The sequence below is a fragment of the Carcharodon carcharias genome, chromosome 31 (assembly GCF_017639515.1).
Source record: "Carcharodon carcharias isolate sCarCar2 chromosome 31, sCarCar2.pri, whole genome shotgun sequence".
NCBI lineage: Eukaryota > Metazoa > Chordata > Chondrichthyes > Lamniformes > Lamnidae > Carcharodon > Carcharodon carcharias.
The window spans coordinates 15017149-15040725 of record NC_054497.1 but is presented as its reverse complement, the minus strand read 5'-3'; the positions used below and the strand labels follow the sequence as shown (position 1 = coordinate 15040725).

General features: G+C 47.4%; 1 protein-coding gene across 1 annotated transcript; it reads right to left on the bottom strand.

Moving 5' to 3' along the window:
* Positions 1–1914: 1914 nt before the first annotated feature.
* Positions 1915–21696, bottom strand: cbx7b (chromobox homolog 7b). The gene is made up of 6 exons (XM_041177881.1): positions 21576–21696; positions 11718–11761; positions 9420–9485; positions 7078–7144; positions 4253–4592; positions 1915–2961 (listed from the first exon to the last, which is right to left on the bottom strand). Exons 1-6 carry the CDS (start codon positions 21642–21644, stop codon positions 2792–2794), a joined length of 756 nt encoding a protein of 251 aa, XP_041033815.1. The 5' UTR covers positions 21645–21696; the 3' UTR covers positions 1915–2791.
* Positions 21697–23577: the final 1881 nt, after the last annotated feature.

The window sequence follows — 23577 nt, the reverse complement described above, 5'->3', positions numbered from 1 at the left end:
TGAGGCTCGAACCCACAACCTTCTGACCCAGTGGACTGCCACTGAACCACCTCTGACAATGGGGCAACTCAACTTTCAGCAGGTAGGAGTGGGGAGGCAGAGGCAGGGCTGTGGGGGAACACTGGGGGCTCTGGTAACAAGGACAAGGGTTTAAAAGGGATGGGGAGGGGATTAAGGCGTGATGGACATGTCATGTAGGAGGGCTGAGGAAGTTGAGGAAAATTCATCTTCGAGAGGATAAGGAGGTGCAGAGCAAGGTTTTCACAGATGGATGTATGAGGAAGTAGGTTTGAGTTTTGCCGCCTCCCCCGCTGAATCCCCAGGACCGGTGCAGATGATCACAGCTTCTCCTGTGCAAAGGCCTCTCCAGATCACTTTGAGAATTCTGACAGCTCCTGCTTAGGCAAGCAGTAACACACACATCTCCACACCAGTGCAACTATTCACTTACTTACAATATATTTACAGAGTAGCGACCGGAGCTCAACAAAAACATACTGTGGCCCAGAGAGCTAAATAAGCTGCATTTGTACATTCAGGATTTTCATATCAACCAGTGCAAAGTATCCAACAATCTCAAGTGCAAATATTCTTTAGGAAGGTCAACATCAGAGAGCAGCTAAAGCAAACAGAAAGAGAGAGCGGGGGGGGGGGGGGGGGGGGGGGGGGGGGTGCGTGAGCTGTTGGGGGGGGGAATTGGGAGAGGGAGGGCAGGGGGAGGGTGAGGGAGAGGCGACAAGGGGGGAGAGGTGGGAGAGGGCTCGGGGTGAGGGAGAGCGGAGGGGCGAGATAGGGTACGTGTGACAATGAGTGAGTGAGAGACCCAGACAGATGGCAAATCTGAGAGAGAAAAAAACTAGAAAGTGAGACAAGAGAGAGTGTGGAGTGAAAAAAAAGACAAAGAAAAGGCAGCAAGAGAGAGAGAGAATGAGTGACCGGGAGATAAAGAGAGGGAGCATGGGACTAATAGACGGCCCATATTGGGTCTTATGTCCCTCAGAGCTTCAAGTGGAACGAGTGATGGAGCCTCAGTTTATTGTCTGGTCTAGAGCCTCAGCCGAGGTAGCACCATCTCAGTCCTGCTCAAACTAGGGCTTGAACCCACAGCCTGGTAACTCGAGCGGTGGCCTTGCCACTGTTCCAACCTGCCCCAACATACAGCACGAGGCTGCTAACTCATGGCCACAGTGATATAAACTGGCACAGTGACTGAGCGGGCTAAAGACTGTCCCATTACAGTGTGCAGCCTGGAGCTCGTCAGTCTCTGGCTACGCACTTGTGTCCCTGAAAAATATTTAGTTTCAGATCAGAAACAGCAGGCCAGATGTACTCCAGTCTGTTACATCAAAGGATCATTAGTTTGTTACTCAGAAGAGTGCAGGCTCACTCAGAGACAGCTCCTCCTGTGCAGGATGGCACGTACCTGGGCAAGTTCAATCCATTTCATCACCTCAAAGGTCCCAGTCTAGTCGGTGCTACACTCTGGACAGTCAAACAGCCTCACATCCAGAGCATACACTTACCAGACTAAGCTCTTCATCACAAAATGACAATACCTCTGAAATATTTTAACTCACGGACTGAGGTAGGATCCCACTCAACATCACGGGGAGCTAAAATATCCTTATTCCAGTGTGCTCCCCCCCTCCCCTCAGTGCTCCTCCCTGTCAGCTGCCTAAGCTCCCCAACTCTCCCCTTCCCTCCGCACTCTCCACCCCCCTGCTCTCACCAATCCCCCCCTCCCCTCCCACCCCAATTCCTCCCCCCACCAACACCTCCCCTCCACCAACCCAATCCACCCTCCCTCTCCCCTCCCGCCCCAATCCCCACCCCCTCCCTTCCACACCCTCCCCATCTCCTCCAATTTCTCCCCTACACTCTCTGCAACCCCACCCCACCCCTGCCCTCCCCCAATCTCCCTTCTGACACTCACCCTCACCGACAGGCGAATGCAGGTTGCTCAAAGCAGAAACCCTGCTGCAAAACTGACAGAAAACCATTAGCAGCCATCGACCCCCCAACTCAACAGAGTCCGTACCTTCCGAACCGAGCCGACTCTCTCCGTCATGAAGCCATTAAAACAGCTGGCGATGGGACTGAGACCTACAGACCCTCCCCCTCCACCCCAGCAGAGTGTATGGGTGGCAGCGAACAGGAAGAATCAGCTCAGTAATGGGGGGGGGGGGGCGGTTGTTGGTGGAGAGGAGGGTGTGGATAGCGGAGTTCAGAAAAACAAGTGCGAAACTGCCGTCACTCCCCACCCCACCCCCCGCAAAGGCAAAACAAGCTTTCTAGAAAAAAATCACGGAGCTGGTCAGAACATTAAACACAAAGCCAAGCTCCGCGCTCGGGAACGGTACAGGGCCGGCCGTCAGCTCAGGTGAAAGGTACAGAATCTGTCACACGCGGAGTCCCTAGTCGCGGGTGACTGGCTAAATCTGCAACATCACTTTGTGCAAATAGAAAACGAGCCTCGTTTTGTGGGTCAGCCCCAAAAGCAGCTGCCATCTTTTCCCCTTCCTTGGAGGCTCAGCCATTGGCCACTGCCTGGCAACCGTGGGAACACAGCCATCCAATGAGGTTCGAGGGAAGGCGGGACCTCTCCCGTGACAGGAAACACTTAGCGCTGAGTTTACGCTATCCTAACGGGAAAATCCTGGAGAAGCTAACCGTTCCTATGGCGACACACACAATCACTGGTTTTATAAATATGGAACCTTGTTTCTCTTTTAGGGAAACGAACAAAATGTTTCACTGGACGGACGAAGATCTTCAGCGGTCGTTTCTGAGATTAGCAACTCAAACTGCGGTCCCTGAAAAAACCCTCGGCCGCCAGCGCTTCCCGGAAAGTGACCGTCACGGAGTTTGCCGTCACATCAGTCACCGTGACGTCGCCAAGGGGAACGGAAGGATGCCAGCCAACGGGAATCGAGCCGGTTGTCCTCACGGGAGAGGCGGAGCCTGCAAACAAATGGGAAAAGAGAGAGGCACGTAGGTTGAGATCCAGTCCATTCACCCCTCCCCTCCCTCTTCCACAATTCACACGTCCGGTTAGCTCAAAGCTCTCAAACCCTCAGCAACTCTTCACCTCCCCATCAAGGTACCCTCCTATCCCAGGCTCAAGGTGAGGTATGGAGAGGCAGGGAGGGCGAGGGCGGGGGGGGAGGGGAAAGAGAGGGCGAGGGTAGTGGTCATGGGTTTGCAAGGTACTGACTAAGGAACCTTGGTGAATTCCTGCAGTGCATCTTGTAGATGGTACACACTGCTGCTACTGTGCTTTGGTGGTGGAGGGAGTGAATGTTTGTGGATGTGGTGCCAATCAAGTGGCTGCTTTGTCCTGAATGGTGTTGAGCTTCTTGAGTGTTGTGGGAGCTGCACTCATCCAGGCAAATGGGGAGTATTCCATCACAATCCTGACTTGTGCCTTGTAGATAGTGGGCAGGCTTTGGGGAGTCAAGAGGTGAGCTACTCTCTGCAGGATTCCCAGCCTCTGACCTGCTCTTGTAGCCACAATATTTATATGGCTGATCCAGTTCAGTTTCTGGTCAATGGTGACCTCCAGGATGTGGATAGTGGGGGATTCAGCGATGGTAACGCCATTGAACATCAAGGGGCGATGGTTAAGATTCTCTGTTGTTGGAGATGGTCATTATCAGGCACTTGTGTGGCATGAATGCTACTTGCCACTTGTCAGCTCAAACCTAGATATTTTCCAGGACTTGCCGCATTTTGGACATGATCTGAGGGAGCAACAGAGAGCCTGAGATGTCCCAACAGGCCCTAGAGTGAGGAAGGAGCAGGACAGGTCAAGTGAGATGAGGTATGGGGGAGGATGGACGGGGGAGGGGCTGAGGGAGCAGTACTATTCTGACTATGGGTGTCACTGCCAATGGGTGGGGGCAGGAAAAGAACACGGGCTCAGGACACAGAGGGGCTTCCTGAGGATTAATGATCATCTAATAGGAGCATAGGACTTCGGAGCAGGAGTAGGCCTTTCGGCCCTTCGAGCCTGCTCTATCATTCAATAAGATCGTGGCTGATCTGGTTGTGGTCTCAACTCCACTTTCCTGTCTGCCCCCTCAATGATTGGTATCTCAGCATCATGAAACCAAGAGTAAGAGGGAAATTGCCTTTCAGTTCAGGACAGGCTCTTCAGAAAGGGAGAACCTGCATTTGTGTAGCACCTTTTGCTTCACAACAGGAAACTGGCAATGAGACGGACTGAGTCTGAGACTGCCAGTCTCTCACTCACCTTCCGTTGCCTCTGGGAAGCTCTCGCTTTGCAATTCTTCATCCTCAAACTCAGAATCTGGGAACTTCCCACCCAGATCCCGTCCAGTGTCCTCCTCCGAACACTCACTGGCCCCGTGACTCTCGGCAATGCTGGTAGCTCGGGTAGGGGTGGGCTTGGCCAGCTTGAAGAACTTGTGCTTTCGACTGAGGGAGAACTGGATCCGTTTCCCATTCTCCCCACTTTCCCGCTGGGCCAGGCTGGTGACTGAGGTCCCATCAAACCGTCTGGACAAAGACAGCCGCAATTTTCCCTTCTCCTTCAGCTTGTCCGCACTCCGCAGGTCCATCCCATAAATCCGCTGGCAAAAAAACATAATGCAAATTAAATTTAACATTTTGGCCCTTCTAAAGCTTTGCTTTTTTTTTAAATTCATCCACAGGACAAATATTTATTGTTCACCCTTTTATTGCCCCTCAAGGTGACGCTGGTATCTAAATCCGCTAGAAAGAAAGATTGGCATTTCTATACTATCTTTAACAACCTCAGGACATCCCAAAGTGCTTCACAGCCAACGACATGTAGTCCCCATTCTAACGTAGGGAATACAGCAGAAAATATGGACACAGCAAGCTCCCACAAATATCAATGTGATAATGACCAGATGATCTGTTTATTTTTAGTGGTTTGATACAAAGGAATATAGGAACAGGAGAAGGCCATTCAACCCCTTGAGCATGTTCCATCATTCAACTATAAACATCCCGGAGGCTCCCATTGACCAGAAACTGAACTGGACTAGCCATATAAATACTGTGGCTACAAGAGCAGGTCAGAGGCTGGGAATCCTGTGGTGAGTAACTCACCTCATGACTTGCCAAAGCCATCTACAAGGCACAAGTCAGGAGTGTGATGGAATACTCTCCACTCGCCTGGATGAGTGCAACTCCAACAACACTCAAGAAGCTCGACACCATCCAGGACAAAGCAGCCCCGCTTGATTGGAACCCCATCCGCAAACATTCACTCCCTCCACCTCCGACACACAGTAGCAGCAGTGTGTACCATCTACAAGATGCACTGCAGAAACTCACCAAGGCTCCTTAGACAGCACTTTCCAAACCCAAGACCACTACCATCTAGAAGGACAAAGGCAGCAGATAGATGGGAACACCACCACCTGCAAGTTCCCCTCCAAGTTACTCACCACCCTGACTTGGAAATATATCACATTTGGTCAAAATCCTGGAACTCCCTTCCTAACAGCACTGTGGGTGTACCTACACCACATGGACTGCAGCGGTTCAAGAAGACAGCTCACCACCACCTTCTCAAGGGCAACCAGGGATGGGCAATAAATGCTGGCCCAGCCAGTGATGCCCACATCCCATGAACGAATAAAAAAAATTAGATCATGGCTGACCCGTACCTCGATTGTTCTGTAACCCAGGATTCCATTATCCCAAAATTTTCTATCAATCTCAGTTTTGAAATTTTCAATCGACTCTCAGACTCGACAGTTTTCTGGGGGAGAGAGTTCCAGATTTCCGCTCCCCTTTGTGTGAGGAAGTGCTTCCTGATATCAACCCTGAACGGCCTGGCTCAAATTTGAAGGATCTGCCCCTTTGTTCTGGAAATAGTTTATTTCAATTCACCCGACTAACTGCTTTAATCATCTTAAATCACCTCAGTTAGATCACCCTTAACCTTCAAACTCCGATATATAAGCCCAGCCTATGAAACTGAAGGCAGTTAAGAGTCAACCATGTTGGTGTGGGTCTGGAGTCAGATACAGGCCCTGACCAGGTAAGAACAGCACTTTGCTTCCACAAAGGGAACCATTTGTGTTTGTCCGACAATCCAACGGCTTCATGGTCCCTTTCACTGAGTCCAACTTATTTCAGGCAGCCAAACTGGTCTTGCACACCTGAATATGCAACCCCAATAGTTCTAGGGATATTGGTACTGATTTTGGACAATTTTCTTCTGGGCTTTTAAAAAAACTTGAATTCAAATTCTCAAACTGCTCAGCTGTTGGAATTCACACCTCTTAGATTATTATTAATTCAAATAACAAAAGCAAAGCACACCCAAATCTCAGCCCCACGAGATGCTGTGACAAAAGGGTGAAGGGCCTTGTGGCTCACTATGTAGACTACCTCACCAGACGTCTATTACTGACTTTAACTCAATCCCTCCCCATTTCCCGGTCACCACTTAACATAAAAGCCAAATACTGCAGATGCTGGAAATCTGAAATAAAAACAGAAAATGCTAGAAAAATGCAGTAGGTCTGGCAGCATCTGTGGAGAGAGCAACAGAGTTAACATTTCGAGTCCGTGAGACGCTTCTTCAGAGCTGAAGAGAAGTAGGGATGTGATGGACTTTATCTGCTTAAGAGATGGTGCAGCAGGTGGAGCAAAATGCCTTCCTGTGCCGACTCTCACTGGGGTCTGTTTTCACCGGCCCTGGAACAGTTGTAACAATCTCCCACTCCGGCACTGCTCCCCAACACTGACATGTGATATTGAAGTGAATGCGATCGGCAGGGCATTCAGCCACAGCAGGCATCACAGTTGAACACGATTCTGCCCTTGCCCAGCATTAGTTTTCAGCAACATCCCTTTCCTCTCCCCTGCCTAGAAGGGACCCAGCCTCCATGAGTGGCAAACCCAAGGCCTGAGTCTTTGACCCTCTCTGGATCTGTGGGCCTCAGTTCCAAGTGGGAGTTGCCACAAGCGACTGAAGGCAGGACGGCAATTTATTACCAACCCACGGGGAGAAGTAAATCGAGCAGTAGTTTCTTCCCGGGTTAACCCGCTCACCATCGGGACACCAAACTTTACCTGCAGTAGGTATCGCTTTGGTTTGGGGCCTCGCTTCCTGTATCCCAGTGCACGGTCTCGCTGCTCCCTGGAGAGGGAAAAACCAAGTGTGAAAGGAGGGTCAAATTTAACAGAAGGAACAAGAAAAATATCACTGGTAACCATAGTAACGAGCCTATTGGCTCACAGGGAATCTGAGGTGGTTTTAACCTGAGCCTCCTGTGAGTAAGCAATCTGAATAGTCAAGTGGTAAATTCCTGAGGCCAGTAAATTGTTTGAGAGTTTCAGCATTCCTTATTTTTTTAAAAAGGAAATCATTCTCAGGACATGGGCATCACTGACAGGACTGAAGAAAAAGCTTTTTCACCCAGCGAGTAGTTAGGGTTTGGGGTGCACTGCCTGGAAATGTGATGGGGGCAGGTTCAATTGAAGCATTCAAGAGGGCATTGGGTGATTATTTAAATAGAAACAATGTGCAGGGTTATGGGAAAAAGGCAGGAGATTGGCACTAAGTTAAAATGCTCAGAGAGCTGGTGCAGACACGATGGGCCGAATGGCCTCCTTCTACACCATAACAATTCTGTGATATTGCCCACCCCTAGTTGCCCTGACGAATTGAAGTCATCGTTGTAAACTGATGCCTTCTGTGCGATGAAGGTCTTGTTGCTTGACTTCGTCTTTAGATTTTTGATATAACTGAGTTTATTTCAAAGGGCAGAGTTTAGAAGAATGAGAGGGGATCTGATTGAAATGTACAAAATTCTAACAGGGCTAGACAGACTCGATGCAGGGAGGACGTTTGCCCCGGTTGGGCAGTCTAGAACCAGGGGCCACAGTCTCAGGATATGGGGCAGGCCATTTAGGACTGAGATGAGGAAAAATTTATTCACTCAGGAGGGTGGTCAACCTGTGGAATTCTCTACCACAGAAGGCTGTGGAGGCCGGGTCACTGAGTATATTCAAGAAGGAAATTGATCATTTTTGGATATTAGAGGTGTCAAGGGGTATGGAGAGAAAGCAGGAATATGGTGTTGAGATAGAGGATCAGCCATGAGCATACTGCATGGGATGCTTGCCTTTATTAGCCGAGGCATAGAATTTAAGACCAGGGAGTTTATGCTGGAATTGTATAAAACACTGGTTAGGCCACAGCTAGAGTATTGCGTGCAGTTCTGGAATCCGCATTATAGGAAGGATGTGATTGCACTAGCGAGAGTGCAGAGGAGATTTACCAGGATGTTGCCTGGGCTGGAGTGTTTTAGTTATGAAGAGAGATTGGATAGACTGGAGTTATTTTCCCTGGAGCAGAGAAGATTGAAGGGGGACATGATTGAGGCGTATAAAATTATGAGGGCATGGATAGGATAGACTGGGAGGAACTTTTCCCCTTGGTGAAGGGATCAATAACCAGGGGGCATAGATTTGAAATAAGGGGCAGGAGGTTTAGAAGGGATATGAGGAATAATTTTTTCACCCAGAGGGAGGTGGGAATCTGGAACTCTCTGCCTGAAAGGGTGGTAGAGGCAGAAGCCCTCGTAACATTTAAGAAGTATTTGGATGTGCACTTGCGATGCCATGGCCTACAAGGCTGTGGGCCTAGTGCTGAAAAATGGGATTAGAATAGTTAGGTATTTGTTTGACCGGCACAGACTCGATGGGTCTTTTTCTGTGCTGTAGACCTCTATGAACAGCAGAGCAGGCTCAAAGGGCAGAATGGTCTACTCCTGCTCCTAGTTTCTATGTTTCAACCATACTGGTGCAGAACTGGAGTCACTTTAAGGTCCAGATCAGTTAAGGACAACAGGTTTCCTTCCCTAAAGGGACATTAGTGAACTGGTTGGGTCTTTACAACAAGCTAAAAGCTTCTCGGTCACTTTTACTGATCCCAGCCTTTTATTTCCTGATTTTTAGAACTGAATTAAAATTCCCAAATGGCCCACAGTGGGATTTAAACTCATGTTCTCTGGATTATTGGTCCAGTAACAGACCTCTGCACTGCTGTGTCCGTTTTATCGTTTGTCCTTATATACCCATAGACCATTAAGAATCAACTGTATGGGATGGGACTGGAGTCAGGTGAAGGCCAGACTGTGATCAGGGGAAGGTTCCCTTCCATGAAGTTTAATGTTTCCACTAACTTAGCAGCTTTTCTTTGTTACCTTATCCGGTGTTGGCCAGATTTTAAAATTCAAGTTAACAATTTGACATGGTTGGATTAGGACTCAAGGTGACCAAGAGCTTGAGACGACCAAACTTAATCGTAATAACATTTTCCACTTGTAAAAAATTGTGACGGATACACATGGATCCAGCAGTCAATGGGTTAAATGACAAACACAAAGTGTTGCGTAAACTCTTCTTACTTTTCCTCATAAGCCATGACGAGTCGTGGATCCAGGATGTGATCCTCAGGTTCCCACGTGCTGTATCTGGAACAGAAACAAACCCATAGGGGTTATGCTGCAAATCCAACACTTGACCCATTGGCAAGTGCTCAGTAAACTCAGCTACTTTTGTTTGTATAAAAAAAATGCTTCCATTTCTATAGAGCCTTTCACCACCTCAGGACATCCCAAAGCACTTTACAGCCCAATGAAGTACTTCCTGAAGTCTGGTCACTGTTGCAATGAGGAAACACGGCAGCCAATGTGCATACAGCAAGCTCCCACAAACAGCAAGTGGTGATGATGACCTGATAATCTGTGTTAGTGATGTTGGTTGAGGGGATAAATACTGGCCTCAGCAGGACATGGGGCTGGGGTGGGAGAGGGAGGGGAACTCTACTTCTGTCCTTCTTCAAAATAGTGGTGTTTGGGTCTCTGTACTTCCACCCAAGAGGGATCTGTTAGGGGCTCCTTGTTCTTCCAGTTTTTGGGCGCTGGATATTAGAACATGTATGCTGGGCAATTCTGATGGGTTAATGGAAACCTCTCAACACTTGGTGTGCAGGCTCAAGCTCAGATATCCTCCCAACAGAGTCCAGAGATCAGCGGAGAAATTAACAAATATCGTCAATTGTTCTAAAGGAAGTTTGATAGTAGCAATTGGTGATCCACAGAAGCAGGGCAGAGTCGGACTGACAGCAGTAATCTGATTAATGCTTCACAGCTGACCAAAATCTAAAATATTATCATTTGTGCAGATTTGATTTTTCTGGGAGGGGGGGGGGGTTGGGGGGGCATTACAGATGGTAAAAATCATTTCTGATTAAGGGAGAATCAAATTGGTCAGTCCCCAATGAGAAGGTACTCTCAATAAGTGTTACAGGCAACATTCAGATCCCCAAAGGGTTAATGGAATCAGCTGCCTGCATCATGGATTGGTCACTCACTCACTAACATTCACTCGCTCGGACATGCTCACTAACAATCGCCACCACCACCACCACCACCACCACCCCCCCTCCCTTCCCCCACTGTACTGCAGGAATACTGCAGAGTGGTGTAAACTGAGCAAAAACATCACGTGACTAATTCCAGCATTAGGGAAAGCAGTTCCTTCATGCAAACACACACAATACGTAGAGACATGTACTCACAAGACACACAGAAACATAGAAATGCAGAGAGAAACAACACAGACATGTACACAGAGAAAAGCGCACACACACACAAACAAGAACCTTGAGATTGCTGAGTTTAAGCTAGCTACCAAATTTTCTAAATTTACAACAGTGACTGTGTTTCAGAGTATTTCATTGGCTGTGGAGTACTTTGGGATATTGTGAGGATGTGTAGAAATGAAATGCAAGTCCTTTCTTTCATTCTCATAACATCTTTGAACCATCCTGTGCCTTCAACACCACTGATCACTTCACCCTCATGAATTCTCTGCCCTGCCCGGCACCTGTCATAACACTGGCTTTCAGCACCCATTCCTCAGCACTAAGCAGTCACCTACATACTCAATCCTTGGTTCCTCACTATTACATTCATCCCTTGGTGATATGTATTTTTAGTATTCTTTCCCGAGATGAGGGTGTCACTGGCTGGGCCAGCATTTATTGTCCATCCCTAATTGCCCTTGAGGAGGTGGTGGTGAGCTGCCTTCTTGAACCGCTGCAGTCCACATGGTGTAGGTACACCCACAGTGATGTTAGGGAGGGAGTTCCAAGATTTTGACCCAGCGACAGTGAAGGAACGGCCGATATATTTCCAAGTCAGGATGGTGACTGGCTTGGAGGGGAGCTTCCAGGTGGTGATGTTCCCATGTGTCTGCTGCCCTTGTCCTTCTAAATGGAAGAGGTCAAGGATTTGGAAGGTGCTGTTGAAGGTATATCATTGTGAAGGTGCACTACAGAAATATAGATTGTTGTAAACCAGCAGCCCCAACAATGATGCATAAACACACACAATCACATGGAAATATATATCACACAGTCCAGGTTTAGTTAGAAGGAAGGTTCATCAATCATGAGGCTTATTATTGCATCTCTGAGCAACAATGACATCATGAGTGAGGAGGTCATGACCCTTTCCTAACTGAGCCAAACTGACCAGTATCAAGACTTGCAAACAACATCATACAAAAGTGAAACAGAAACCCCAATGGGGGTAAGATTATGGGATGGCGGATGAACCAGGACACAAAGGCACAGACAGAAGATCAGGAGGGGTGAGTGGTTGGGAACTATGGAAAGGATTGAGAGATTGGTTACTTACTTTGGGGGCCATCCTTTCCACTTCACAAGGTATTCCACTCTACCCTTTAAAACAAGCAGAGAACAAACCGTTGTCAGGTGATCACAGAACCTAGCACAGCTCACACACTAATCACAGACAGTGGAGATATCATCAATCACAGTGCGAATACACGTTATGACAACACTCTGCACCACACACCCTTCATCCAGATTCACAAAGCGGGTTTAGTCCATGGCTAGAGGCAGGTCATAGCAAGAGACATCAACCCCTGTTATCGAGTTGATTTTCCAGGCAACTTTTCTTGGGTGGACACATTCAACTTTATTTACAAGACAGCAGCAGCAACTACATGTGTACATCAAACTCTATAACTAAAGAAGAGCTCTCCTCGAGGTTCCCCCCCCACTGCTAACTCATTGGTTTACAGATGATGTGATCTTACAACACAGGACTATTCTTAAAGCTACAGTCCTACCTTTCTCAGAACTATAATTACTACATTCCTCCCCTTTTAACTTTTCTGTACATTCTGTATTTACAAGGATAGTTATCTCATGACATTACAATATTTACACAGGTCATGAAATTACAAGTTCAGTCTTTCAGGTGGTTTCCTGATCCATGTGGAACGTCACAGCTCCATGGCTTCCAATTCTTTTGCAGGAACCACATTCTTTGGAACCGCGTTAACATCAAGTACCTCATTAGGCACACACAGTTCAGCGTCTTCCACAAATCATGAGTTGTTTTTTGGTTCCCTTGACTTTTCTCCACCTTCCCCTCCAAATTAGGAAGTATTAGGCTCAGTCTTGTTCAAAGATGATGTCTCATCAACAGTTCTGCATCCTCTTTCTGTGTGTCATCTTCTTTCTACCACAGAATTTAGTCGGCCTTTTTTTTTTTACTTTACTTCTCTCAACTTGTCTCAGTTCAGTAGTTGAGATACCTATGACTTAATAATCAACTCGCATCTTGGAAAACTCTATGACTTTTCTTTTCAAAGCCTCTTTAGCTTCATTTGGCTGATTCTTCAGCTTTCCTGTCTCTTTCTTGTATCTGTTGGCTTCCTCCTGGAATCTTGAACATTGCTGAGTCTTCTCTGCCAACTGGTTCTTAAGTTTGTTCTGACTGACGTTAAATTCTTCCTGTAATTTTCCAGAGGCACAAACTTTGACCTGAGGGATCCTTGTTGTGTGTGAAGGTCTTTCAACAAGGTTTTCCTTTTCTTCGCAAAGCTCACTCACTTCATCTTGAATTCTGTAAGTCAGCAGAATCTCCTTGGGTTTCTTCAGCTGTTTTTCCATGTTGTTGTTTAAGACGGTCTTCATTTCTTCAGGTTACTGAATGTTTACACACTCCTTTTTCACCCTGTTGTGGTCCTTGGGCTCGCCAGGCTCTTTCTGAAGTACCTTGCCTTGCTCCTTTTCCAACTCAGGGACTCTTTCTGCTTCCTTTTGAAATCTCACTGGCCAATCAAGGTTAACTTCCCTCAACCAATTTCGACCTAGCAGGCTTGGTCCTCCACCTTCTATTAGGGTAGCTGTGCCATTTGGTGTCTATAATAAACAGTTACCTGGTGATACCTTTAACCTGGGTTTCTTCGCCTGTGTATATTTTCAACTTGGCGGATGTTTGTTCCAAATTTAATTGTTGAGCACCTTTATTTAAATATCTGGAAGTGTGTTCTCCTATTACAGTGGTAGAAGCCCCCGTGTTTACTTCCATTTTTGAGGGTTTACCATTCACTTGCACTGGGACAATAATTGGCTCTGTCTTCCCAACTTTCAGGTTGAATGGTGAATAAATGTCAGAATTGGTCGTTTCTGTTTCTTATACATTATATACTTAATTGGACTTCGATTGTTGTCTGGAAGCCTGTTTTAATCTTGCTTTGCAATGTTTCAATATGTGTCCACGTCTATGACCAATTGTTAGGAGTATGATTATTTCCATGTCGATAAAAATTAGTTTTCAACTTTGCTGCTAAGCTGTTTCCTCGAAGTTTTTAGTTAGCGGGGGCTGTTTACTGCTTCGCAGCAGAGTCCCAGCTTTTCATGGCACTTTCGGCTGACTGTTCTTGCCCAACTAGGAGAACGAAGCCATTTTGCACCCCTTGAATCGCTTCTGAATCTCTTACAGCGCTTTCCATCGCAAGCACTATCTCTAACACTTTCATAAATTCAAGATCCACTTCAGCCAGCAAATTTCATTGAATAGCATCCTCCTGCATGCCACATACCAAATGACCCCTGAGTATGTCATTCTGGGTTTCACCAAAATCACAATATTCCGTTAGTTGTTTTAATTTCGCCACATACATAGCAATGGTCTCCCCCGAGGCTCTATTCCATGAATAGAACCTGAACCTCTTCATTGTGACTGAGGGCTTGGGTTGGAAATGTCCCTTTAATGGGGTCAACTAATTCACTGAAAGTCTTTGAATCTGGGGCACTGGGAGCCATCAAGCTTCAAATTAAACTGTAGGTCTTGCTCCCACAAATACTCAGGGGAAATCGCTCTCCTCTTTTCCTCCCCTGTGATTTCGTTGGTTTGAAAGAAGGACGCAAGATGTTCTATATATTGAGACCAGTCGTCTGTGGCTAGTTCAAAGGGATCGATTCTGACAAACAATGGCATCTCGATGAATATATCTTCCTTTCTTCTTAATTATCTTAGATACTCACAATTGGTGGGCTAGGGACAGCACTGGATCTGATTTATCCTCATTGCCAATTTGCTATAGAGTTGATCTTCCAGGCAATTTTTCTTGGTGGGCACATTTAACTTTAATTACAAAGCAGCAGCAGCAATTGCACGTGTGCATCAAATTCTATAACTAAAGAAGAACTCTCTCCTAGAGGTTCCTCATACTGCTAACTCATTGATTTACACAGATTATGTGACCTTACAACACAGGATTATTCTTAAAGATACAGTCCTACGTTTCTCAGAACTATAATTACTTCAACCTCGTAAGCAATACCCACAATGTTACCTCTTTAAATAGTAACGTGTGTGAAATGAGTGTTAAGATACTTCACAGTAAACACAGGCTCGAGTGGGAAATTGAGAAATCTCAAACTGGCAGAGCAATGTAAAATGATGGGGCATGTGGAGCTTTACTCTGTATCCAACCCCGTGCTGTACCTGTCCTGGGAGTGTTTGATACGGACAGTGTAGAGGGAGCTTTACCCTGTATCTAATCCTGTGCTGTACCTGTCCTGGGAGTTTTTGATGGGGACAGTGTAGAGGGAGCTTTACTCTGTATCTAACCCCGTGCTGTACCTGTCCTGGGAGTGTTTGATGGGGACAGTGTAGAGGGAGCTTTACTCTGTATCTAACCCCGTGCTGTACCTGTCTTGGGAGTGTTTGATACGGACAGTGTAGAGGGAGCTTTACCCTGTATCTAATCCTGTGCTGTACCTGTCCTGGGAGTTTTTGATGGGGACAGTGTAGAGGGAGATTTACTCTGTATCTAACCCCGTGCTGTACCTGTCCTGGGAGTGTTTGATGGGGACAGTGTAGAGGGACCTTTACTCTGTATCTAACCCTGTGCTGTACCTGTCCTGGGAGTGTTTGATACGGACAGTGTAGAGGGAGCTTTACCCTGTATCTAACCCCGTGCTGTACCTGTCCTGGGAGTGTTTGATGGGGACAGTGTAGAGGGAGCTTTACTCTGTATCTAACCCCGTGCTGTACCTGTCCTGGGAGTGTTTGATGTGGACAGTGTAGAGGGAGCTTTACTCTGTATCTAACCCCGTGCTGTACCTGTCTTGGGAGTGTTTGATGGGGACAGTGTAGAGGGAGCTTTACTCTGTATCTAACCCCGTGCTGTACCTGTCTTGGGAGTGTTTGATGGGGACAGTGTAGAGGGAGCTTTACTCTGTATCTAACCCCGTGCTGTACCTGTCCTGGGAGTGTTTGATGGGGACAGTGTAGAGGGAGCTTTACCCTGTATCTAATCCTGTGCTGTACCTGCCCTGGGAGTGTTTGATGGGGACAGTGTAGAGGGAGCTTTACTCTGTATCTAACCCTGTGCTGTACCTGCCCTGGGAGTGTTTGATGGGACACTGGATTCCTGTATAGTGCTCATTTTTCAGTACTAACATTCACTCAGGTCTGAAGTGCCACCCAGACTAGCAAATATATAAATTTAGAGACTGAATCCGTTAAAGACATCAGGTCTAGACCTGGTTGGTGAAGGAAAGTCTAAACCACTACATTTTAATCCTTGCTCTGTTGACCCTGCCAGTCTGGTCCACAAGCCCAGTCAATACATTCTTGTGTGTGTGTTTTGATAACACTATCCAGTTTGTCCCGTTCGAATTTCTAAAGAAAATCAGTGGGTTTAGAATGGAAGTTGCTTCACATTTGGATAAATCCTAAATCAGAACACTCACATCAGCCACTTGAGATACTGAGCCCTCTGCAAATTAATGGGAGCTTGTCCCTGCACAGAGTCTGCCCAATAGCTATAGCTGACTATCAGCTGAAGAGAATGAGGAGAATGTTCCCAGTCCTGACCTGGGTCAAGCACAGAATTCCAATCCAGGCTCATCAACATCAGTCTATCCCTCACGTCCATCTCAGGAATGGACAGCAATTACCCTTAAAATCGGCCTTAAAGGGACATGCACCAGTTAGCAGCAGAATAACACATTGTGTCCCTGTCCTTACAAAATAGTGTATGGTCTGAGGATGCACCATGGGACCTCAACATGGGACATTCATACATCAAGATGTCACACCCCACACCCAAGGATAAATATTCAAACCTTGCACTAAATAAGAATACTCATAAACAATGGAGACATGCTAGTCATTAATTTGACAAGGCGCTGTTGTAATGTAGGGAAATACGGCAGCCAAATTGCACAGCACAAAATCTCGCAAACAGCAATATGATAATGACCATATCCTTTGTTTTTTGTGACTTTCATTACAGGTTTAATATTGGCACAGCATGCTGGGAAGAACTGTTCTGCTCTTCTTCAAAGCAGCAACACAATTCTTTTACAGCATACGAGCCTCAGTTTAAAGTCTCCAACGAAAGTCAGCACCTCCGACAGCGCAGCGCTCCCTCAGTACTGACCCTCCCACAGCGCAGCGCTCCCTCAGTACTGACCCTCCCACAGCGCAGCGCTCCCTCAGTACTGACCCTCCCACAGCGCAGCGCTCCCTCAGTACTGACCCTCCCACAGCGCAGCGCTCCCTCAGTACTGACCCTCCCACAGCGCAGCGCTCCCTCAGTACTGACCCTCCCACAGCGCAGCGCTCCCTCAGTACTGACCCTCCCACAGCGCAGCGCTCCCTCAGTACTGACCCTCCCACAGCGCAGCGCTCCCTCAGTACTGACCCTCCCACAGCGCAGCGCTCCCTCAGTACTGACCCTCCCACAGCGCAGCGCTCCCTCAGTACTGACCCTCCCACAGCGCAGCGCTCCCTCAGTACTGACCCTCCCACAGCGCAGCGCTCCCTCAGTACTGACCCTCCCACAGCGCAGCGCTCCCTCAGTACTGACCCTCCGACAGCGCAGCACTCCCTCAGTACTGACCACCCCCGACAGCGCAGCACTCCCTCAGTACTGACCACCCCTGACAGCGCAGCACTCCCTCAGTACTGACCACCCCCGAAAGCGCAGCACTCCCTCAGTACTGACCACCCCCGACAGCGCAGCACTCCCTCAGTACTGACCACCCCCGACAGCGCAGCACTCCCTCAGTACTGACCACCCCCGACAGCGCAGCACTCCCTCAGTACTGACCAGCCCCAACAGCGCAGCACTCCCTCAGTACTGACCACCCCCGAAAGTGCAGCACTCCCTCAGTACTGATCACCCCCGAAAGTGCAGCACTCCCTCAATACTGACCACCCCCGACAGTGCAGCACTCCCTCAGTACTGACCACCCCCGACAGTGCAGCACTCCCTCAGTACTGCACTGGTGTCGTCAGTCTGGAGTGGGACACGAACCCACAACCTTCTGAGCCCAGGTGACACCTGAGCTGTAGCCATTGTTGGATTATATCTGTGATGTCAGCATACTAACAGTCTAGACTGACACATAAAAAACAACCAAGTGGGCAGGAGTCACCAACAAAGCTCCCCCAGGGGAAGGAGAAAAAAAGCAGATTGCACAGCTCATCAATATCTCGCGAAAAGGGTACATCTCCTGTTGAAACCAACAGCCACATCACTGCACACAAGCCAAGAGAGACAAGGAAACGGTGCATGTATCTGTCATTAACAACAGCCTAGAGACCGGACACTGTCCTTCTTCCTGACCACTAATCACGATAGCCCAAACCAGGTAATTTTTCCCCAGTTTGCTCTATAAATTGCGCTCTTTGAGATTGCTCACCTTTCCCTAGCACGGCTGCACACTGGCCACTGGAATCAATGTATGCCACTCACTGATATCACCTCCACTGTACACTGCCCACTGGCATCACCTCCAGTGGTATCAGCGCATCTCTGCAATGGCTATGGACATGAAGTCTCAAGCGCACAATTCTCGAACCAGAGCATGTGTGGAGCATTGGCGAAGGCAATAACAGACATCACAATAAGTGAAATCAATGGGCAATCATTGCCCATTTCCTACAGACCTCTTGCTGTCATCCCTCACTCAGTTCCCCCAGCAGCCTTTACCCCTCCCGCACAACTCTCATCAACAAACCCAGCCCCCACGAGCAGCATTCCCTACAGGAGACTCCCTGTAAAATCAGTCATCGAGGCCAGCATTGGAGGAGCTGAGCGCAGGCGAGTGAGAAACAGACTTCACGTTGATTTTCCACAAAAAATACACCCCCTTCCTGGGCCAGTGAGGGTGAAGGTGAGCAGATTAGCTGGTCCACACATAGCTAAACATCACAACAGCTCCCGTTCCCCCCTCACCAAAGTGACCCTCACTCTAATTCCAGCTCTTTCTGCCCAGGGTCTGCACCATATGAACAGAGACAGTAATGGAACAATACCCTAAAAGGTTGACAGGAAACAGAGGAATCACTCAAGCTGCACTCACCCAGTTTACCAGCCACCTGACTCTCAACAACCCATCAACTTAATTCCCTCTACACTGTCCCCATCAAATACTCCCAGGGCAGGTACAGCACGGAGTTAGATACAGAGTAAAGCTCCCTCTACACTGTCCCCATCAAACACTCCCAGGACAGGTACAGCACGGGGTTAGATACAGAGTAAATCTCCCTCTACACTGTCCCCATCAAACACTCCCAGGACAGGTACAGCACGGGGTTAGATACAGAGTAAAGCTCCCTCTATACTGTCTCCATCAAACACTCCCAGGACAGGTACAGCACGGGGTTAGATACAGAGTAAATCTCCCTCTACACTGTCCCCATCAAACACTCCCAGGACAGGTACAGCACGGGGTTAGATACAGAGTAAAGCTCCCTCTACACTGTCCCCATCAAACACTCCCAGGACAGGTACAGCACGGGGTTAGATACAGAGTAAAGCTCCCTCTACACTGTCCCCATCAAACACTCCCAGGACAGGTACAGCACGGTGTGAGATACAGAGTAAAGCTCCCTCTACACTGTCCCCATCAAACACTCCCAGGACAGGTACAGCACGGGGTTAGATACAGAGTAAATCTCCCTCTACACTGTCCCCATCAAACACTCCCAGGACAGGTACAGCACAGGGTTAGATACAGAGTAACAATCCCTCCACACTGTCTCCATTAAACATTCCCAGGACAGGTACAGCACGGGGTTAGATACAGAGTAAATCTCCCTCTATACTGTCTCCATCAAACACTCCCAGGACAGGTACAGCACGGGGTTAGATACAGAGTAACAATCCCTCCACACTGTCTCCATTAAACATTCCCAGGACAGGTACAGCACGGGGTTAGATACAGAGTAAAGCTCCCTCTACACTGTCCCCATCAAACACTCCCAGGACAGGTACAGCACGGGGTTAGATACAGAGTAAAGCTCCCTCTACACTGTCCCCATCAAATACTCCCAGGACAGGTACAGCACAGGGTTAGATACAGAGTAACAATCCCTCCACACTGTCTCCATTAAACATTCCCAGGACAGGTACTGCACAGGGTTAGATACAGAGTAAAGCTCCCTCTACACTGTCCCCATCAAACACACCCAGGACAGGTACAGCACAGGGTTAGATACAGAGTAAAGCTCCCTCTACACTGTCCCCAACAAACAATCTCAGGACAGGTACAGCACAGGGTTAGATACAGAGTAAAGCTCCCTCTGACAACCTGTCACATGGGATCTATATTTGGTTGTGTAAAGAAGTGTGAAGTCGGATGCAATTCACTGTTGGCTATTTTGCTGTCGGCAAGTAAATAACCTGTCAGGTGATGCAATGAAGGTTATAACCACTGGGACTTTGTAAGGGAAAATAAACAAATACCTGGGCCATTGGAGCAGGGAGATGGTAGAATGGGGCGGTGTTGGAAAGAATCTCTGACTTTCTCCGCCGTGCGAGAGCCATCAGAGACAACTTAGAACATAAATCCACTCTGGTAAAACCACTCCCCAGACACCAACAAACCCCAGGACAGTTTGTGACCCTCCCTACATGTCACTCAGAGGGCTGGGACTGTGATCCCAGGCTGGCTATTCAGCTAGGTGAGCTGCCAGAAGAACATCTTATGGCCCAGACTGGGCTCTTTATATTTTAATTAACTTTCCTCCTGACATCTCCCCAAATCATTTTATGGAGCAGGGTACCAAAGCCACACTGGTTCCCTGCACAAATCCCCAGTTACCATGAATATGGCCACAGGAAATTCAACCATGGGGGGGGGGGGGGGGGGTTGGTGTGGAGACATGAATCCAGATTCCCACCTGGCATGTGTGCACACACTCCCAGCCTGCAGCAGGAATCACTGCCTCTTTCTGATACATCCCGCACTCAGCCTGTTTGGAACTGACTTCTCTGTCCATCTCACACTTCTTTGGAAACAGCTACCTACATAAAGGCAGGAAAATGAGAAAGAGGAGCTAGGAACAGGTTCAAATGTAATCCTGGGCTGAACAGCCTCCTCCTGGGCTGAAAATTTTTACATATAATTATTCTGAAGATTCCAGATTACAGGCCAAAACAATCCCACAGCTTGCTAACAATGTGTCATAATGATCTCATCTGGTTTAATGTTTTGAATTGGTCTCTCTTCTCTCTCTGTACCCAAACCAACCCATGTGCTGCAGTTATTAATTAACTGTCCAACAATTTAGTGTTCGCTGATTAAATTTGGGTTCCAAAATCAGTTTCTCTTTCCTGGTCAATTCCTTGCGTACTTACCACAGGTGCCTTTTTACGAGAAACGATGAATTGATTAATTAATCTTCTAATACCTGATTAAACAACTCCTAACTTCCAAGCAACACTGTGCCCCAATAGTAAATATTTGCAAGTTCCGACATCCTCTTCCCCCACCCCTGCACTGACTGAGCAATTTTAAACTCCCAACACTTTGATCAGAGTCTCCCCTTGCAGCATTCGCACCCTCACCCTTTAAACCTGTAATTATTACATATTCTGACATTACACCTTCGCAAACATTCCATTGCAACCCCCCCCCACCCCTTCTGTAGCTGGCCATGAGCAGCACCTGATTTTAGTTTTGCATTATTTATTTCTCTTTGCATTAATTGTTATTTGGTTTAATTATTGAGTGTTAACACAACCTCCAACACCACCCCCCCCCCCCCCCCCCCGTGCATCTCTTCCGGAGCTAAAGGCACATCTGACAGCTGCTAGCTACTTTCTAATGCAGTTGGGTATTTTTTTTTTGTAAGGGGGAGGTTTATTAATTGCTTTCGGTGCTTTAAAGTTGTAGAAGCCAGGTTGTGGTTTGCATTTTTGGATCTGATTACCTTTCTGATGCGCTTCTTGCTGATATTCTCCACGGCGAACACTTGCTCTCCTATTGCAGACAGCTCCATACAGCCTCACAGCTTTCTTCCTGCGCAACATTTTCACCCGCGCGTCCCCGAGACACACACACACACACACACTCTCTCTCTCTCTCACACACACACACACACACACACCGTGCACACGCACACATGCACGAGCACCCAATGCGCATGAACGTCGCCACTGGCGATCCGGCGCTTTGCACAAAGTTAAAGTAGCTCATTGCAAACTCTCTTCCCCCTCCGCCCTCCATCCCCTCTCTCTCTCTCTCTCTATCTATCTGACCCCACTGCATTCCAACACAGGATGCACAACAAACATTGCACGATTACATTCTTTTGAAATCTCTTGCCACCGTCCAATTAAAAATTGAAACTCGTGCAGTACTTCGAATATAATGCAATGCTGCAAATTAGAATCATGCAATTGTTGCAGCGCCGGAGGAAGGCCATTCGGCCCGCTGCGTCCATGCCAGCTCTCCGTGACAGAAATTTAGTCCCACTCCCCCTGCCTTATCCCTGTAACTCTTTCGAGTACAAACCCGTTTCCATCTGTTTCAGATGAAGTTACATTGTTTCATAGTTTGCCATTGTGAGATTTGAACTCTTGATGTTGGGGTTACAAGCCCAGTACCATAACCACTTCAACAAAAACAGAATTACCTGGAAAAACTCAGCAGGTCTGGCAGCATCGGCGGAGAAGAAAAGAGTTGACGTTTCGAGTCCTCATGACCCATGAGGACTCGAAACGTCAACTCTTTTCTTCTCCGCCGATGCTGCCAGACCTGCTGAGTTTTTCCAGGTAATTCTGTTTTTGTTTTGGATTTCCAGCATCCGCAGTTTTTTGTTTTTACCATAACCACTTGGCTATTTAGGACAAGCCCCTTATCCCTGTAGCCCTGCAATTTTTATTCTCCTCAGATAATTGTCCAATTCCCTTTTGAAAGCGACAATTGAACCTGCCTCCACCACTCACTCACTCAGCCAGTGCATCCCAGATCTTAACCACTCGCTAAGTTTTTTTTTAAAAAACTTTTCCTCATGTCGCTCCGGTTCTTCGCCAATCGCCTTAGATCGGTTCTCAACCTTTCTGCCAATTGGAATAGTTTCTCCCAGCTGCTCTGCCTAGACCCCCTCATCTTCGTATCTCTTCTCACCCTCTGCTAATAGTCCCAATTTCTCCAATCTATCCACATATCTTAACTCCCTCATCCCTGGAAACGAGGAAATACTATGCTATGAAGATTCTAAAGAAAACAAGCAAAGGATGAGGTAGCGAACACACATACAGAAAGCAGAGTATTAAAAAACACTAGGCATCCGTTTTTAACGTCTTTGAAGTTCCCTCGCTAAAGTATGGTTGCCAACTGTGATTAAATGTATTGGAGTTTTCATCACAAGACTTGCCTCCATGGTCCAGTCATTAGTTGGCCAACACATCCATCCTTATGATGCACTGCCTTCCTATGCCAATTGGAAAGCAAAAAGACTCATTACCCAATTGGATGATGCTTTACTGTCAGCCAAGCAGCCTTTTCCCTCCCCATTTTCAAAACTTTTATATCTTGTAAGGAGAAATGTTCAAAGAATTTTTATTTTAAAAACTACCTTTTTTAATATCCCGATGATCTTTCTCCAGAGTTGCACACAGCAGTGTCCCGGAGATTGATTTTCAATCCTGGAGACTCCAGGCCAGTTCTGGAGGGTTGGCAACCCTATTCCTAAAGTGCGGTGTTCAGAATTGGGCACAATACTATAGTTGATGCTGAAGCAGTGATTTATAAATCTTCATCATAACTTCTTTGCTTTTGTACTCTTTGCCTCTGTTTATAAAGATCAGGATCATGTATGCCTTATTAGTCACTTTCTCAACCTGCCCTGCTTCAATGATTTGTGCATATGGACCCACAGGTCCTTCCGTTTCTGCGCCCTCTTTAGAATTGTACCTTTTATTTTATAT

Coding starts and splice junctions, on each gene's coding strand:
- cbx7b (XM_041177881.1), bottom strand. CDS start 21,644: ATGGAGCTGTCTGCAATAGGAGAGCAAGTGTTCGCCGTGGAGAATATC. Junction 9,486..11,717: donor TGGAAAGGATGGCCCCCAAA/GTAAGTAACCAA, acceptor TTTCTGTTCCAG/ATACAGCACGTGGGAACCTG. Junction 4,593..7,077: donor CAAAGCGATACCTACTGCAG/GTAAAGTTTGGT, acceptor TTTTTTTGCCAG/CGGATTTATGGGATGGACCT.